This window comes from Beta vulgaris, chromosome 2 (genome assembly GCF_026745355.1).
Source record: "Beta vulgaris subsp. vulgaris cultivar EL10 chromosome 2, EL10.2, whole genome shotgun sequence".
Taxonomy (NCBI): Eukaryota; Viridiplantae; Streptophyta; class Magnoliopsida; order Caryophyllales; family Amaranthaceae; genus Beta; species Beta vulgaris.
Window position 1 is genome coordinate 2305503 of NC_079203.1, and position 20364 is coordinate 2325866.

The 20364-nt window shown below is 34.4% G+C and overlaps 1 protein-coding gene across 6 annotated transcripts; it reads right to left on the bottom strand.

Annotated features, from left to right (window-relative positions):
* Nucleotides 1-92: 92 nt before the first annotated feature.
* On the bottom strand, nt 93-12518 carry LOC104887723 (uncharacterized). 6 transcript variants are annotated; one of them, XR_007270894.2, is made up of 11 exons: nt 12259-12516; nt 10999-11158; nt 9633-9746; nt 9135-9314; nt 7437-7516; nt 6938-6977; nt 6725-6832; nt 3412-3492; nt 2882-3004; nt 1795-1929; nt 93-619 (listed from the first exon to the last, which is right to left on the bottom strand). XR_007270894.2 is itself a non-coding variant. In XM_048638126.2 (11 exons), exons 1-11 carry the CDS (start codon nt 12441-12443, stop codon nt 584-586), a joined length of 1212 nt encoding a protein of 403 aa, XP_048494083.1. In that variant the 5' UTR covers nt 12444-12518; the 3' UTR covers nt 93-583. The 6 variants fall into 6 exon arrangements, 4 of the variants coding, with proteins under 4 accessions (XP_048494083.1, XP_048494082.1, XP_048494081.1 ...); XR_007270895.2 differs by having other exon boundaries at nt 93-1680; XM_048638126.2 differs by having other exon boundaries at nt 1821-1925; nt 12259-12518.
* Nucleotides 12519-20364: the final 7846 nt, after the last annotated feature.

Below are 20364 nucleotides of genomic sequence, written 5' to 3' on the forward strand. Positions count from 1 at the left end.
GCATCGAGAAAAATCAGCATATTACATTATAACTTTTGTCTTCTATATAAAGGAATTAATATCTACGTGCTTAGCTGATTTATTTTAATATGTATATAGAATATATCAAAATTTATCATAAAAATATTAATGTAATTATAGATATTAATCCTCTCAAATAATTATAGATATTAATGATCATAATAATATAGTAAGAACTGTAAAAGTCAACAAGCAACAATAACATCTGAACAGAAGGTCTAATATTGGAAAATTAGACTCATTCCAAGTAAAAAAAAAAAAAGCCAAACATTAAGCCACTATCAAATCTTACGTTTCATAAATGCATCTGTACCAAATTATATCTTTTCATCTCCTGGAGACTGACTCAGCATTTGTATCAATTTGAAAGTTTGTGTAGCTCCTTTGATTTTTTGTGAAGCTGCTTGAGTAAACATGTCACATGTGATCTCGTAGGCCACCACAAACTCAAGCTAGCAGGTTTGTCTTCCAGTTCCAGCAGATGAAACGTTGGCTTACCGACATGTTAAGCTTCGACTCTTAATGTTTCCAAGCACCAACAGCCAAGCATATTGTTTGAAATTCAGGCATGTCTTTTGTCTTCTGGTCGGCTAATCGCCTGTGTTGCGTAAGAAAAGTGAGCATTTGCATCTTCAAATTACAGAACATACATCGCATAAATAATGAACTAAGAAATTCTGATCAAAGTTTATTGTGAAAATTTTAATCAACATTCTGAATTCGTGGTTCACAAAGACAAGTAATAATAAGGGAAATAACCGATATCAGGAACAAGGATGACAATCACTTTGATCAAGACAATCTATCTTCTATTGTTGTTCATTACAACAACACCAAAAAAATGTCTAGAAATACATATTCTTATATGTGGCGCGCCACAGAATTAGTTGATAATAATGCAAACTGGAACCGATTAGCATGAACGATGAAAGTGATAATGTATATATATGAGGAAACTAATAAGAATTACTAAGGTCAGAATGGGGTTATCAATAAGAATAAGTAAGGTTGTAATAGGGATTCCGTTAATGCCTATATCGGGATACTGACAATGCAAATATGGGATTACCCATAATGCTGCATCTGCATCATAATCTTTGAGCACATGGAAGACTAGTTCTACAAAATGGCTCGCGGGCATAATTTCCTAATCAAATCAGATCTCGAGTCATCAAGACTAATGAATGGCAGCAACACGAGTTTATGACAAATTAAAAGTTTTATTTCTGCAGATTAATTGTAGGTAAGCTCGTTTACATGTGGACCTTCCTGGACTACAAAAAATATGAAATAAATGATCGGTGGTGGCTATATGCTTTTCTAGGAGACATGAAGGATTCCTAATCATACAGCAACATAAGTTCTAATACAATTGAAGGATGCAGTAAAAATGACAAAAGACAGATAGCAATGTGGGCTTTAGAGGATGCAACAAAAGAAGAAATCGATCAGGTAGAATATAGAAATATTAGAAAATATTAAGAACGCTAAACAGCAGAAACTTCGTATTTGTCCTCATATGAAGACAAATTAAATAACAAGTATAATACAAAATGGAATTTCCCAGGAGAAATGATGCTTATCCAGAAGTAGCTTCATTATTTCTTCACTCATTATCCACTTTATATGAACTCTGATAGTAAGAGATATCCACTACTTCTGTAAATAGAAAGTGAAACTAATTCTAACATAATTCAACCGAACACGCACAAAATCATTAAATAAGTAAAAAATGTAAAAATCGTGGGAGATTTGCAGCTGTAAATAATTTACCTTGCCTCCGAGGAATAACAACTTACAAGCTTCAGGACAACAAGATAAACACCACAATTAGGAAGAAGTTTGGCCCCTTTGTTTTTCATGAAGTGTAAATTCCTTCTTAAGCCTCTCATTTTTTCTGCATTCTTCCTGAGGACAAAGAAAGATAACCCCAATCATTAAGAATGTAAACATGGTCGCCGCATCCAGCTTTGTCAAAAACTAATAAATAAAATTATAAACATAAACCAGGGGAGATTTTAGTTTCAGTGACAAGGTATCGTAAAACAATTCTGAGAGTTCAGCCACAATATTATGTAATGCATTTCCTGACAAAGTTCAATTTTTATGAATTACCATAACTCGTAGATCACCTAGATTCTTACTCTTTAAGCCAACACCAAGAATCATTATTAGCTCCTATTTTCAGCAACGTTAATGCAGTAAAAAACTGTAGGGAGCATTGTGGCAGCATACGCTTTTTTCTCCAAACATGCAAGGATTTGTTGTTATAGATATCTCCCCGTAAAATTTCCCCCCAACATGTTGCTCTCATATATTCTGAATAAGGGGTGACTTGACTGACTTCTGAGACATCAATGATAGTAATTAAGCATTTGAAAGTTTTCATTATTAACTCCTAATCAGCAATATTAAGCAGAATCTTAAATGTTGCAAATACTGTAGGAATCATTGTAGCAGTATATGCTTTTTCACACAGTGCAAAGATATTTTGTCATGAATATCTCCCCATAAAGTTTTCATTATTAACTCCTAATCAGCAATATTAAGCAGAATCTTAAATGTTGCTAATTTCTTAGTGTGCATTTTTCAATCGAGGCACGCCCTAAAATTCTCTACTCCAAAGAGCCATTATATATGTGAAGAAGATTAGTATCTGACTTTATAGTTATACATACCGTAAGCAAGCACAAAAAGTAGCATGAACATAAAAAAATAACTCAAGGAAGACTACATGACCTAGCATCAAATGCAAACTGTAGAAGGTATTATCATTATAAAAAATTCTAAAGATACAACAGCAATGCATCTCAGTACACCACTAATGAATATCAGCAGGTCTAGAATCAAGTATTCTCACCTGAAAATCCTTCAAGAGGACAGAACAGTGACGTTGATTCAGAATGGCTGTGCTATACTGCTCCCTGAGGGTATCAAGAGTTTTTTTGTCCACTTGTACTCCGAGTTGCACCTTCTCAAGTTTCTAAAGATTGGACCAAGACATGTTAACCATATGATGAGAAAATAGAGTCAGCTTGTTATAAATTTGACCTTAAAGGCTTAAACAAGCTCGGCACAATCAAGAAAAGATAGAACTAACTTAGTTGCTGCTGGTCCCAAATCAAAGAATTTAATAAGAGCATCTTAATTTATAGTCACTGGCTGGAAATTAAGCTATGACAAGTAATATACTTCAGGCCCTTGACATTCTTGTGGAGTCATAGTCATTTCTGCACTTTTAGTAGGTCAAATATTTCCATAACGGGTCCCCCCATACATTTTTTTTCATCACCGTCCATGTATGTCGCACATTATTCATAAATAAGTCAGTACTTATCCTAAATGCTTTGGTAAACATGGCTGAAAGATTAATGAAAGAGCTCAGTTTACCTGCTGAACTCCCTTCACAATAGCTTCCATTGAATCAATGAGTTTTGTACGACCAGCAGGGTTCCCAATTGCATCTCCAAACTAGAGTTTGAAATATGTAAGCATGCAAAAGCTTAGTCAGAAAAGCTGCTGGAGCAAACCATAAATAAAGAAGCAGAAACGAGCATCCTTTTCCTAAATTTCCCAAATCCCAAGCACAAATTGAGAGTTAAGACTATCATCCATCATAAAATTATGTAGAATGACACTATGTTGTTTATATAAAAGCTTAATGGAATTCAAAAGCTTCATTTAAACAAGAAACAGAAGCAATTTCTGGAAATTATAGCCAGTTGCAATAAGCCATCACAAAAACACGAAGTATTTTGATACTTTCCATAAACTTCCTCTCTACATGTGTGTTCTGTCAACCCCCCCCCCCCCCCAACTCCCCCACCCCCAACCCCTCTTCATGCTATGCTGCCCTAAGTTAGAGTAGTAAGGCAAATCGATTCAATTTTGATCCAAATTTGACCCAATCCAAGGGAAAACACATCCAATCTGAATCAAATATGTCTATAACATAATTTTAATCTGAGTAGAACACATATCCAATAGATTTAGAATTAGAGTCAAAGGGTGGTTCTATAACACAATCTGACATTTACATGTAGAACTCTTTCCCTCTCCCCTCATCTCCCTCTATCGTCTATTTGGTGATCCTTAGTTACCACCTCTGGAATAAGCCATAATAATACTGCATAGGTGCTAAGTACATGTCCAATAACGGGATTAGTATAACAATCAAAGGAAAGTAGCACCCTTTCTTCCTAAAATTACCTTTAAAACAACCCAAAAGAACCAATTTCCCAAACCCTTGCTAAAAGAAATTTATAACATTAATGGAGTCGGGATGCCTATAAAACTCCCCGAAAGGTTGACCAGGGAGATAAATCCATCCCCCTTCCTCTACATGAGGGTTGGCTAGGACTATAGATGCCCCTTCCGGTAAAACAAAGTCAATATTATGATTATTCCTTAGTACTCCCTCCATTTGAAGATATATAACATGTTAACCACTTCAAGCACATATAAGAATTTAGTTGAACTTTAGTTAAGTTTTTATCGGTAATAAAAGGTACCTCAAATATTGTATTAATAATATAAATAACCAATAATCTTGATATTAGTTGTTGCATTTCATATTATATTGGTATTGTATACATCTAAAAGACAATGTTTTCAAGAACATACAGAGTGTCATCTAATCGCATCATATTGCAATTTGATAATCAAACGGTGGAAATAAACAGAGCTTTAGAAGAGATAAAAAAATGGAGTATATAAAGTTTAGCTTAAAAGAATAATAGAGCATTATACAATAAACTATTAGAGATACTTATATACAATAAATTGATTATAACATTTCAATATACACTTCGAGGATTCATAATCTTCGTACCACTAGATTTAAGGTTTGTTTGATTCAACTTATTTTGTCTTATCTTATCTTATCTGAACTTATCTTATCTTATCTTATCTTAGCTTATTTTTTTCTGAAATGATTGAAGATAAGTTGAACAAAACATCTTATTTATCTAAATTTATCTTATCTAATCTTATCTAGATCTTATCTGATCTTATAAGATCTTAAATAAATTGAACAAAACATGAACTTAGCTTGAAAATTACTTTAAAATTAATTTTTATCTAAAATATACTTTAAATCTTACTCCCTCTGTTTCATTTTAATTTACTCACTTCACTTTAGGGGAGAACCAAGGAGGAAGTACAAAAGTATAAGAGAGAAATTGAAAAGGTGGAGAGAGAAACTGAGAAGGTGGAGAGAGAAATAAAAGAGTGGGTTAAAATATTTAAAAGTGAATGACATGGGTGGAAAAGGAGGAGAAAGTAGATGTGATATGTTACCAAAAGTAGAAAAAGCAACCGTGTGTAGATTAAAAAAAAAAACGGACTAAAAAGAAAAGGGTGTAGATTAAAAAGAAATGGAGGGAGTATAATATTAAGTTCCCTGGTTCATACACCTCCCTAAAATTATTATGCAATAGGTTTTGCCAAACTATTTAGAAAAGAGGTTGATATGGGTAGGATCTTTAAAATCTTAAAATACTATTAATTACAATTACGATTATAAAGTTTTAGCCCGTGCATTGCACGGGGTATGAAAGCTAGTGCTAAAAGAATGGGCAATATGATTAAGAAGTAAATTAATCATACAAGGGGTTAAGTAAAAGAAATAAATTTTAGGAAACAAGAAAAGAAAAGAAAGAATGAATTATCATTTTAAAAGCGGAGCATCATTTTATGTTTTTAACTTTTTTTCCTGTTGCAATAGTTTCCCTCTCCTTCTTTCCAGTACCATTCACATTTCACACAAGCATGGTCCCACACATCACTACTCCCCCCTTCTTTTTCTTTGGCTTCCCAGGGGGACATGACATAATTGGAGACCCCTGCAGGTGGCCAACTGCCCATGATGTCCAGCCTTCCCTGACAAGAATCCGCCATTCTACTCCACTTTATAGGTTAGTAATTGACATGTATATGACTAAAGTTTTTCACACTTGTCTTCCTTTAATTCAAACTTTTAAACATGGCATTTGTACAACACTACAAATGTTTCGAAATAGTACAACTTCTTCCGACAAGAAGCTCCACTAGATAAAAATTTCATTAACGGATTGAATTTCTCTTCTATTTGATCTCATCTGTAAATATTTTTGCACGAGCATTTCCTTTATGGCTTTGCTTTTGCAAGGATTAAATTTAGACTTTGTTTGTTGTTTGTGTTTGTTCATTCCGAAATTCTCAGTTATGTTGAATGTTGGACCAGGAGTTACTTGAGGCCAACCTGAATTTGATACTAGAGGTAACCCCAAAATTGAAGTTCGACTCAGATGCGAAATCTCATAATAAATCAGATGGAACCCAAATCTTTTCATATTCCTAGCTACCTGAATCTGACTCAGAATCGATCCTGAACTAGAACCTACTTTGAACCTTTTTACAGCACTTTACATGATCTTTAAAGAGCCAATGGGCAAAAAAATGCAACAAGCATACTCAGAGTCATACTCAAAGGAAGTTGTTCTCCCAAGTTGATGGAGGAGGGTAACATTGATGACTAATAAGAGAAAGTACTTTCTCACTTGGTGAGGACTAACTGATAGATATATACAGACAAAAGTAACTAAGTATATCTTTCTATTCCTAAATGACCATCATAAAAACTCAGTAAATAAAGTTGTACAAACTAGATACTTAAAGTCGGGAAAAGACATTCTGCATGCTATGTATCTGATCCAACACTTACTTGCAAATCTACTGAATTCAGTAAAGATATCTCCTTCAGCATCAAGTCCTTTATCTCAAGAAGAGCATTATAGGTTTCATAATGTCCACGAGTTTGACGAAGTCTATCCTATACTTGAAACAGAGAGCAAAGAATATACTTTCAGACTTCAGAAGGCTAAAATAAAAGTAAAAACACAAAGAGCAGATATATAATGAGATCGAACAAACGAACCTGTATATGAACATTTAATTCGGAAAATCGACGTTCATACCTGCATCCAGTTCGTAGTATTCAGCATACCATCACAGATAAAAAAAAAAAAAAAGAGGATTTGCATCTGTAATCTCTATAAGATTTAATCTCATAATTCCATCCTCTACAAAGACTGTTAATTTATTGACTTAAAGGAGCAAGTTAAAGCAGTCATTTGCTGAAGCTCAGATCAGTAAGAAACTCTTTGTCACCTCTAACAATGTTAACATAAGCAAAGACACCTGGATATTGAGAAGCTCAAAGAACACAGGTCTTTCTTTATCAACAACTAAGTCTTACTTTGAAGGAACATCCATATTTTTGCTTATAAAAAAATTCTATTCACAACTTTACATGATATATATAAGCAAAGACCACAGAACTGTATGCATATGCTGGTTGCAGGGAGGGGTCTCTTTTTCTTTTTGGAGTGACGTGGATCTTTGATGAACACTTAGGAACCTAGAGAAGGACATACTGAACAAGTTCAGCTTCAATAGGTAGTTCATCAAGCTGCCGCTTCAAAGAGAGCAATCTGCTCAGAAATCTTGAAAGTTCCTGGAACAAGATTCATATAAATACAGACTGCATTCCGGATGAAATAATTTCAAATAACTTAATCAAACAAATAGAGAACAGGGAAGATTCACAAAAAATTAATCGATCAGGACGAATTTTCAACATGACACTCAAGACATAGAAATGCAGACTACCTTCCAATTAAAATAATTTCTGTGTAGCTAAATCAAACAGATAGGGGACAGGGAAGATTCACTAATAAATTAATCGATCAAGATGAATTTTCAACATGAAACTCAAAACATAGTACATACAAAGGTCAAATGGCAACATGACGCGAAGAGCTGAGAGAAACAACTATACGGTCATATGGTGGAATCCACGACAACCCAATTGGGTTGAAAATTGAGATCAGAAAAGATACTCGGAAAAGCATGATAAGTAAAGAGCCAACAATAAGATTTAGGAAATGTCATAAACCTCAATCTCTCTCAACAACTAAAAGGGCTTGATAGAGGTGGAGTTCATGGTTGACTCCCAAACATAGTCTATGGGCAAAGATTAGATCTGGATGCAATGCCAACATTCCCCGTTTCACATACTTTACATCATTTGTTATAGATGACAATTATAAAAATTATATATCACAACCTTCAAGCTCCCACAATCACATAGTAGACAAACAAATTCTGTAACTTTCATGGTATACTTTCAATATTGAACAATTTTCACACCATACCAGCCTATCAAAAAATTTCACCCGTTTTCCGCTTAAGTGCTTATAAAGGCATATGAAATGACTCTATACCCCTCACCTTCCAAAGACTAAATGTAGAGAAAAAGGAACAAAAAGACCACTTGTCCACCCATTCCTTCTCCTCCTCACACCTAACCCCCATGGTAACCACCACACACATATCACTACACTTTGTTCTCCTTTTCCCGTAAAGAAGGCATATACCTACCAAACACAAGATGCAGTGTACAGGAGAGCTCTAAAAGCAACCAAACGGAAGAGATAGAAACCTGCCTTGTAATGCTTTGAGTGATCAATTGCTGCCCATCAGAAGGTCTATGAATTACATCTCACAATTATGATTTACTGGACTCAGTCACCCCAAAAAGGATGAAGGTTCGGAGGTGGATGGGTTGCTGACTGACTTCCATAGGGGTTAAGTGGGAGGAGAGAGACAAAAAGGGGTCATTTTTTCTTTTTTTTCCTGTTTCTGACATATTTATTCTAGAGCAGAAGGTAGGAGGTATTTAAAATAATATATGGAATACGTGAACACTACAAGCGTTGGTTATCAAGGTACTGCCCGCCCTAATTAGCATTTATGCCGTACTAATTTTAATGTTAGTCGATTGAGGCCATTTTTTACAACTTAGATTATGCATTAGACCTATATCAGCCGATCAGCTCAACCTAAAAGTAAAGGTTCATTATACATTGCCATTGAGCAAAAAAACATGGACATGGACCAAAGCAGGTGTCTACATATTCATCTAATCTCCAATACATCCTATAAAATGACCAAATAATCATTAACCATCGACAAAAAAAAAATATAACAGCTAGCATATACATTGACCTCAATCATATAACCCTACACTACCAAGTACGATCCATACCCATATCAAACTGGTTCAATCTTACCTTTTTTGCACATTTCAACTTCTTCGATGAGTCAAAAATTAAACTATCAAGATAATGATGTGGATCGCTATCACCATTACCATCTGTCAGATCTTCCACCAACCTAGTGATCTCAGATTGCAATCTAAAATGTTTCAGACTGCAATCGGACTGAAATTCAGTTCCTTGCCTCTCCAGACCCTGATAACAAAAGGAAAAGGACCACGCATTATAAAAGACAACCATACAGAAAAAACAAAAAAATATGCATATAAATCAAAACCACTAGTTATATTGATCTGCAAACTATTTTAACAATAAATCGAGAGAGAGTGTGTGGCCTAGAGCTGAAACATCAATGACAAAAAAATACCAACATATTCACAAAGGAATTTTATCTTATTAGATGAGATATGCAAAAGATCGCCTATGAGGATAAAACAAAACTCCTACAGCATATAAGAATTATGATTACACTAACTTTATTGCTACAAAGTTACGTGAACTTAAACAAAGTACCTTAGATTTCTTCAGCAGGGAAACCAATTTTTGAACCATACTACTGACGCCTGCCTCCTCAATTCTTTCTTCTAGAAGTTGCATCTCTGTCAAGACGGAAGCCTCTCTTTCTTTCTGCAAGCAGAGAATGCAAAACAAAAAGAAATGTGTTATGCATTCCTTGACAAAGTAGAACATCTGGAAGCAATTACAGTTGTTTCGGTGACAAATGGAATATGCCAAAGGTGAGCCACATGAGGAGTTGCAAAAACCTGATCGTATATCCTTTATGCAAATTCTTAAAGTGATGTGGTGCACCATTGTTTTATAATGTGACACATGTCCCTTACAATGGGGTTAATAATCAGCATTAGTAGGTTTGTAATGGGGTTATTGTTAATGCATCAATAAGGTTACAGATAAGGTTTTAGAGGGGGTACTCATAATGGTGCAGTCCGCACCGTCACTAGATGTGCGATGCGTCACACAAGAAACGAGTTGTTCCCTTAATTTCATATCCTTCAGTGTTATAAAATAAATATTCCTTTGGATAAGTAACTAAATTAAAGTTGTTAAATCAAGAGTGTACTACACTTTATACCGTTCCGACTTCTGATATACCAATATAGAAAAATTATATGTTCTACAGACTACTTGAAATTTGAGATTTAAAAATAAATAAATAAATATCATGTTACTGTGTTAGATCAAAGACAAGCAACTTGGAAAAACAAGATCACAATATTCCAACATCTCACAACTAATTGACTAAGAGTCCAAGATTCTAAGTTTACAGAAAACCATATTGATTACATGAATTTGATCTCCTAACTAGTTACACAGAAGTTCTACACAATCCAGAGGGGAAAAGATCCATTTCAGTAATAAAGCTAATCTTGCCAAAAGTTCCCCAGTTCAAAGACACTGGGTTTATTCACGAAATGAGAGCTCGAGGCAGAAAAATAAGCAAATACTAAACTGTACGGATGACAAAGGTAGGATGTTCAGATGAACCATCTATGCATCAAAAAGAATATTCAGATAAAACAGCCACGCCTACGAAAAAGGCAATGATAGCCACCTAGCGAGTTAGGGTTCAGCCTAATGCAGGTCTAGAAACAGTAGGATGTTTGCATTTTCACCCTCATCCCTAGCAAAGAGATCGTTAAACTTCGAAAGACACACAAAAAATAAGGCACTGTTTCTAGTTATACTAAGTACCAAAGAATGAAGTTCCTACAAAAGTGTGCCCAAACATTGCACATCTTGATTCCACAAGAAACTCACCAAAACTAACAAACTTGACACATCCTTGACAGTAGAAAAAGAAAGGTGCGTGGAAGCAGAAAGCACACTAGAGTAAATCGAGTAAACCAGAGAGCTATACCTCATAACTTCTACCACATTGCTGTGTCTTGACAAGACTAACAATCCATTGCACGGCAGGATAGATACCAGCATAGCAGCGATCTTTGATCTGGGTAACCTGGAGAGCATGGGGGCACCCCATCAACTTAAGAGTGTCTTCAATGTCTTCAAATGTGTCACTAAAAAAATTATATCAGTCAAATACATAAAGCAATTATCAGAAGAAACATTATCTTATCATAGCAGCAAGCCAGCAACTTAGAAAGTGCAATCAGCAAGCTCGCACAATCTGAGTTCGCAGCACAGTATGTTCTTGCTAATGCACTTCAAAAATTGTCATTTGCTTTGATAAAACACGAACTTTCAAGACTTGCACTCGAAATCACAAAATAACAGCCAGCACTCTATTCTCAACAACATTACTACTTACGAGTTACGACTGCAAAACATATACTTCCTCCAATTCAAAATAGATGCTACATTGTCTATTTTTGGGTGTTTCAAAATAGATGCAACAATGTTTTTTTTCCTTGTTTAGTAACTTTTGCCTTAAACTTTTACCATTTTACCCTTACTAACTTGTTTTAAGTACACTAATCTACTTCACTTTATATGTGGTCCCCAACACTTTTTATTTTCCCTCCTTTCACATGGGGACCACTACAATTAATCTACCTCACTTTATACTACTTAAACATGCTTAGGAAATTTTGCCTAGGAGTCCGTTTTAATAACAATGTAGAATCTATTTTGAAACGGAGGAAGTATAAAAATTCACAACTCCATTTTACTCCTACATCAAAAAATTCTTTCCATCTTCATTTGTTTTTCAATCAACTTTCAGTAACAGACCTACACTAAGAATCGTTTCGCTGTTTCGCAGTCACGGCCTCCTAAATCAACTCAAATGTAATTCATGCCATATGCAACTAAAGTACTCTAAATCCAAACCAAAAAACGAAACTTAACTTGAAGCAACTCATACAATTTTACTATTCTTTTATTTTGTATACAAAAAGAATCTAGACACTGTAATATATAAGTAAATAAACAAACTCAAAAGACATAAAAATCAAGTAAATGATAAATTAATACTTTATCATCATATCTAATCTAGGTATATCTTACTCAAAATGTTAATTAAGAATCCAAAATAAATATCATACACTAAAAAGTGATAGCAAGGTTCAATTTCTCCGATCAAAACAATGAACATCAGTTAATTCATCAAATCTATGATTATCAAACAATAATTTCAGAGAGAGAGAAAAAAACTTACATATTTTGAGGAGCGGAGAAATTAACGGAAGAAATACACGATGCAAGTCCATGAATAAGCTTATCGAAGTCCGATAAATCGTTGTTATACGCGTCGCCATAGCCAGCCGATGCGAGAAGGTCGAGAATCGGTCCGATTGAACTCGTTGGACTCGACTCTGACTCGGAATTGGACTCAGTAGTCATTTTCGTCGTTCACTTGTTCTGCTTGCGTTCAACAATCAACGGTTTTGTTCGTTGTCTTTACACTTGCTAAATAATTTGTGAGTCTTATACGTAGGCAATGCACACATTTTTTTTGGCCCGACTGAAAACTCTTTGATAAGAAGAAGGATCATATTATACGTCAATCAGTTCAATTATATAGATCAACGCTTAAGAGTAGTAAATAGAATTGGTGCATTGCACTAACCTTTTTAATAATAGTAGTAAATAGATAACTCTAGTTATAAGAAGATACCATAATTTTGTTTTTGCTTGATTTCGTCTAATTAAGAATTCAAAAGTTGGTGCATTGCACGAAAATAGAAGCTAGTTTTTAATAAAATGAGCAATTTGACAGATCGGTATAGAAATCTTAAGAAGAAAGAAGATCAAACTTCATGATCATATCATTGAGAGAAAGAATAACTCCACAGAGAGTTTATTACAGCAAAATGAATATCAAGCTAACAACCTCAATGTGAGCTGTACAATTGCTTTATATACAAGAATGAATCAGCTAACTAACTTGCTGACTAGGATAGAATAAATATAATTTAACTTAATAAGCTTATACTCCCCCTTCAAGCTGGACTTGAGATATAAGGCCAAGCTTGCCACACAAAGCATGATGCTGAGTAGAAGGAAGTGCTTTGGTTAACACATCTGCAATCTGAGCTGCACTAGACACATGTGCTGTAGTGAGAAAACCTGCTGCCACTTGCTCTCTAACATAGTGCATGTCCCTCTTCAAGAGTTTGGTTTTCTCATGAAACATTGGGTTATGTGCTAAGTGTTCTGCTGAGATATTATCACAATTGAGCACAATAGGCAACTGAACAGATACTTGCAAATCTTCAAGAAGACCATGTACCCAGACCAATTCACTGGCAGTATTGGACATACTCCTGTACTCAGCTTCAGCTGAGGACTTGCTCACTGTAGCGTGTTTCTTGGTTTTCCAAGAAATGAGATTATTCCCCATGAACATAGCATAAGAGCTCAAAGACCTGTTGCTAAACTGGCAACTACTCCAATCTGAATCACTGTAAGCACAAAGATTAAGAGCAGAATCTTGTTTATAGTATAGTCCATACTCTAGAGTACCTCTCAGATACTTGACTAAATGAAGAACTGCACGAAGATGTGGAACTCTAGGTTCATGCATAAACTGGCTTAAATGCTGAATGCATAGGATAGGTCAGGCCTGGTGATGCCAAGATATAATAATCTGCCCACAAGCCTCCTATACACATCAGGTTCTGGCAAAACTTCTCCTGTATCAATAGAAAGATTTAACCCAGCAGATAAAGGAGCAGCAACACTTGTACATTCTTCCATACCAGTGTCAACAAGAATGTCCTTGATATATTTCTTCTGAGACATAAAAGTACCAGCAGAAGTCCTTGTAATTTCAACATCAAGAAAGTAGTTTAAAGATCCCAAATCTTTAATAGTAAAAGCTAAATTAAGACTCTTTTTAATGTCTTGAATTTGTGACCCAAAAGTGCCTGTCACCATCATATCATCTACATACACCAAGATGATCAGAAATTCACCATGAAGATTCCTAGTGAATAAAGAATAGTCTTGTTTGGACTGAGAAAATCCAAGAGAAACAAGAAACTTAGTGAGTTCTTTGTTCCATTGTCTGGAGGCCTGCTTTAAACCATAAATGGACTTGTGTAACTTACACACCTGTCCAGGTTTGGCCTTGAAATAACCAGCAGGGGGCACCATATAAACTTCCTCATCTAAAAATCCATGTAAAAATGCATTATTTACATCAAATTGACATAAATCCCACTGTTTCACAGTAGCTAAAGCAATTACCACCCTAACTGTTGCCAATTTAGCTACTGGTGAAAATGTCCGAGTGAAGTCTTGCCCTTCAATTCGCTGATAACCAATTGCAACCAATCTAGCTTTGTGCCTTTCTATAGTACCATCAGCCTTCAACTTGGTCTTGTATACCCACTTTGAGCCTATAGCTCTTTTCCCTTTAGGCAAATCAGTTAACACCCATGTCTCATTAGCCTCTAAAGCTTGTAGTTCTTTTTGCATAGCCAGAATCCAATCAGGATCATTCTTGGCTTGATTATAATACTTTGGTTCAACAATATTACATGAATTTACAGCAAAAGACTTAGATTCAGAGCTAGAAGGTTGAGGTAAATTTTTGTGAGGAATATATGTGGTAAGAAAATCAGTGAGTCTAGTAGAAGGTATAACATTATTTCTACTACTATGTCTAACAATAGGAATAGAATTATGAAGAGAAGGTTCATTTGAAGTAGGAGGAGAATTGTGAGAGTTTGAAAAAGAAGCAGAAATATCATCTGTAGAAGAATAGAATGTTCAGGAGAATTATTGGGTGAGATGGGATTATTTGTAAGATTATGAGAAGAAGAAGAAGTAGTTAAAAGATAAAGAAGGTATTGTATGTGAAGAAGGGTTGTTGTGACTACAATTTTCATTTTCAGAAGTAAAATGAATCATGTCAGGTTTATAAATGTGTGTGTCTGGTTCAGATGAATTAAAAGGAAAGGAATGTTCAAAGAAAATCACATCTCTAGAAATGAATGTAGTATGAGTATGAAGATCATATAATTTATAAGCTTTCTGGCCAGATGGATATCCTATAAAGATACATTTTCTAGCCCTAGAATCAAATTTGTCTCTGTGAATATTCATGTTATATGCATAGCACAGACATCCAAAACTTCTCATAGCACTGTAATCAGATGTTTTCCCAAACATTATTTCAAATAGTGTTTTCCAGGCAAGAATTTTAGTAGGCAAGTGATTTATCAAGTATGTTGCAGTGAGAATACACTCTCCCCATAACTTCATGGGTAGGTGTGCTTGAAACCTAAGGGCTCTAGACATCTCCAAAAGGTGTCTATGTTTTCTCTCAACCCTACCATTTTGTTGAGGAACATATGGTACACTTTTCTGCATTATAATACCCTGAGACATAAACAACTTGATACATTGTTTCTTCACTATTTCAGTCCCATTATCTGATCTAACAATCTTCACATGCTTATTAAACTGAGTCTCCACCATTTTCAGAAAATATTCAAGGGTTTTAGCAACCCGAGACTTATTATGTAATAGAAAAGTCCAGGTAACCCTACTATGATCATCCACCACTATAAGGAAGTACCTTGCTCCACTCAAAGAATGAACTTTGTATGGCCCCCATAGATCAATGTGTATTAAGTCAAAACATTGATCTGCTCTACTATGACTAACAGAGAAAGGAAGTTTATGTTGTTTAGAGTTCAAGCAAATACCACAGTTGTATTCATGCAAATTTCTACAATCAAAACCTGGAATATGTTTCATCTTGGACAAGGATAAGTGTCCTAATCTGCTATGTAACAAATCTACATCATTAACAGTAGAAGATGTAATTTATCTACCTATAGCAGTCTTATTAGACAACATACCAGTACTAGAAGTGATTCCCACAACACGACAAGCTGATCTTGTACAAGATTTCTTATTTATTTCACATGTATTGTTGTAATAGTAGTATAGACCTCCCTGTTTCTTACCAATTCCAAGAACCTTGTGATCACATAGGTCCTGAAAATAGCAATTATCTTTAGTGAAATGCACTAAGATATTAGTCTTCTCTGCCAACTTACAAACAGATAGCAAGTTATGCTTAAAATCTTCTACCAACAACACATCATGAATACTTAAAAATTCATTAAGCACAACAGTTCCAGTCTTGTAAACCATTATGAAAGTCCCATATGGTAATCCAACTTTAATCTCTCTTTTAAGTAATCTTTTATCACTTAACATATGTTCATCATGCACCATGTGATCACATGCACCTGAATCCACAATCCAAGTATAACAATTATTTGCAAAGTTTACAGAATGATAAATATTACCTGCAAAACTAGCAAAAGATATGTTTTCAGCAGCAGTGTTTGTCTGATCTTTCCCTTTCATCATCTTCATTACTTCTTGGCAAATGTTACTAATCATCTTAGTATTCATCTGCTTGTTATCATGACATTCTGAGTTATCTTCATAATCCAGAGGTGAATCATAATGTCCATGATTATCAACATGAACATGAGCAGCAAATTTCCTATTTCCTCCTGTAACTCCTCCATTACCTGCTTTTGCAGCTTTCACAGTTGTGTACCACTCAGGATATCCAATTATCTTGAAACATTGGTCCATGGTATGCCCTTTTCCTTTGCAATGATCACACTTCTTATCTAATTTTTCTTTCTTCCAATCTTTCTTTCCTTGAAATCTCTGGATTGCAGCAGAAATTCCTCCTTGATTATATTTGTGAACTGCCATAGCACTACTGTCTCCAATCTCCAAAGCACCAGATATCTCCTTTTGTTTTTCTATCTGTTGTGTTATAGAGAAGGCTCGATTTATAGTAGGCAGTGGTTCCATTGAGAGTATGTTAGTAATAGTGCTTTCAAAGCCACTATTCAATCCTAACAAGAACTGCATTAGTATATCCTCTGCCTCAATGTCTGCCAATCTTTTAACAAATTGACAAGTACATTTGTTTATAGCATCACCACAACAACAAGAAGGTGTCATTCTTGAAGACTTCAACTCATCCCATAGTCTTTTAATCTTTCCATAATACGCAATTATGGTGAGATTTTCTTGTTTCAAACTATCAATTTCCTTCTTTAATTGATAGATTAACGGACCATTAGATTGTCCAAACCTCTCATTCAATTCTTGCCACACTGAATTATTCACATATGCAAAATCATCAGCTAACTGTGGATTCATTGAGCTTAAAATCCAACTCATAACCATATAATATGCTCTAGTCCACTTCAAATAATCTGGACTAGATTCACTCGGTTTAGATGTTAATCCAGTAATGAAACCCTCTTTATTCTTTGCAATTAATGCTCGCCTAACATTCTGACTCCATCTAATGAAATTCGTTCCAGAAAATACAACAGACACTAATGAAGAAGTAGGATTATCGGAATTCGCAATGAAAAGAGGATCCAAACTATTACCTCCATTAACAACATTGTTCAATTCATTACAACCTGAATTTGCATTGTTCGATTCATTTCGAACTGAATTTGCTGCAGATTCTTCCATTTTCAGGATAAATTTTACCAAAAATCTTCAACCAAATCAAGAATTGCAAACTGCAATTTCAACCTTCAACGAAAATAATCGCTCTTCAAGAAACAAGAATTTCGCAAACAATCAATCTCTACTTGAGATTACAGCTCTGATACCATATAGAAACCTTAAGAAGAAAGAAGATCAAACTCCATGATCATATCATTGAGAGAGAAAGAATAACTCCACAGAGAGTTTATTGCAGCAAAATGAATATCAAGCTAACAACCTCAATGTGAGCTGTATAATTGCTTTATATACAAGAATGAATCAGCTAACTAACTTGCTGACTAGAATAGAATAAATATAATTTAACTTAATAAGCTTATAGGTATGTATAAAAATAATTACCGATGACATATTGTTATAAAAAATACGGGCTCTTGAACAATTAGTATAAGAACAACTCTAACATTATATATAGGATTGTTGAATGTAAGTTTATCCCTAAGAATTAAGCCAAGTTCGTACTCAAACAATAACAAACTACTTCAAACATTCTTTGTAATACGTTTTTCTTCTCTTTTTTCCATTTTTTATGACGTAACAACTGAAACAATAATGATAATGTCTTAAGAACTAATTTAAAATGGGCCAAAAGGTTGAAAATCATGATTTACAAACGTATATTTGTGTTTTAATTAAATTCGATAAAAAATTGCATTTACCAAAATTTAGATATATATGACGATAGAGCCGTTATTATATACCAATTTGTCCAAAATCCTCAACCAATATAATGTACATAACTTTCTCATATCAATCTATTAAATTCCCTCCATTTGTAGTACCAATATGGTATTATTCCAAAATCCAACTTCAATTTCAGAAAAATATCATAATTCAAATTATTTTCCTTTGGCCTAACTCCACCTAGTAAAAAAGTCAAAACTTTGTACATTAGGCATTACGTAGGATTAAAATTTAGCTCTTTACATAGTAAGTAAATTTTGTGAAAAATATGTCTTATTTCTTATATTTTCTTTGAAGAACTCCTTGTATAATTTTAGTTTGCAATGAACACCATATATGACGCATATTTTATTAAAATAACACCTTATAGTTAGCTTCGGACAAAATTATGATCAAATTGGTGATTGTTCCTTTTGTTTCCTTACCCTTTATGGATGCAATTCACGCACCTTGTTTATCATCTCAATGACTCATCTTTCACTTAAGAACTCAACATATGGGGTCATGGGGATACTTATTCTAATTTTTAAGTTGTCAACTATTCTGTTGCCCAAAAACTTTAAGTACTACTTCCTTTGATCGAAAGAGGAAAAGCCATTGTTAAGAGAACTTTGTTTATTGATTGTATTGATGCATAACCCAACTTTATGGAGACTGTCCTGCTTGAAACAAAAGAAATAGTGTTACTTCCTCCGTTTGATAATAATACTCGCTACACTTTCCGTTGTAAGAAGTTTCACATTACTTGTTACACTTCATTTTTGGACAATAAACTCTCGATCTCTCTCCTCTCACATGAGTCCCTTTACTCTCTTTCTATTTCTTCTCCAAAAATTACCTAGGAGTCCGTGAATTGAGAAGTGTAGCGAGTAATATGAAACGGAGGAAGTATAGAAAGTGAAACTTTGTCATTCGAAAGCAAACTATGGCTTATTATCCATATCAAGCTGCTTTTTAGAAAGCTTTGGTTTAGTACTTCTCAAGCTCATCGATAGTTTTTGAATATCAGAAAAGAAGAATAGCTAAAAAGATGGCTCTTGTCAAGCGCATGAAAAAATGGAAAGGCCAATGACCAAAATTTTGATTTTTTTTGCTTGAATCTGACAGACAAAGTGTGTGTATTTTGATCAATGTGCCATCTAAGATGTTTTTTCACATATTTTGTTATAGTTTTATAAAAAGCTTTTATCTCTTATTTAGCCTACGCACCCTAAATCATCCTAATCAACTCTTACCATAAGTCCATAAATAACTCCATTTTTTCATTTCAGTAACCCCCCTCCACACCCTTATTACAAAATCTCCATTTCAAAAACCTTCCAATTAATCTATTTTTTTTAAAAGAAATTAACATTAATTCATTAATTCAATGTCATATGACATCTATATTAGAAGTCAAAACTAAACAAATACATATCAAAATGAAATAAATACAATTCTAATATGACAAAACCACGATAAGTGAGTTGATCTATCACTGTTTGAAAACTCTTGTCTTTCACCTCGTTGTCTGATGCAGCCTTCTGCAAGGCGGTTTGTCGATCTTTTGTAGTTTTGAAGTAGAAATGGATTCAATTCAAGTGATTGTAAACGAGATTAGACTATTATAATTTATAGTAATGCTTCTTGTGAATTAGACATGGCAAAGTTGGTACTGATTCGAAAATCCGGTCCGAAATATCCGATCCGCGGTCTGAACTTTTGTCCGAATTCGAAACAATCCGGTCCAGTCCGAATAATCTTGATTTGAAACTCATTTAAAATCTGAATGATCCGATATGATCTTGACCAATGCGAAATCAATCCGATCCAAAGGTAACCCAATCCCAAAGCAATAAGAAATTATTGGCTTTCCATCGGGATTTGATCCGAAGTACTCGAAATTGACTTGTTTTTTTTAAAAAAACGATTATCACAATTATCCTTTGGCACAAATTCTGACTATTTAAATTAGTTATGTATAGTTTTAGAAAGCACAAAGAGTGGCAGTTCCATACATACATCACAAAGTTCATAGTCAAAGAAACAATCAGACCAAAAGAGTAACAACTCCATACATAACAAAGAT

Bases quoted from the DNA above. Each gene is read 5' to 3' on its own strand.
- LOC104887723 (XM_048638124.2), bottom strand. From the start codon at position 12,443: ATGACTACTGAGTCCAATTCCGAGTCAGAGTCGAGTCCAACGAGTTCA. The intron at 3,493-6,724 runs GTAAGTGTTGGA...TTCAAACTCTAG, and splicing joins TGAATTCAGTAGATTTGCAA to TTTGGAGATGCAATTGGGAA. The intron at 3,005-3,411 runs GTAAACTGAGCT...TCCAATCTTTAG, and splicing joins TTGTGAAGGGAGTTCAGCAG to AAACTTGAGAAGGTGCAACT.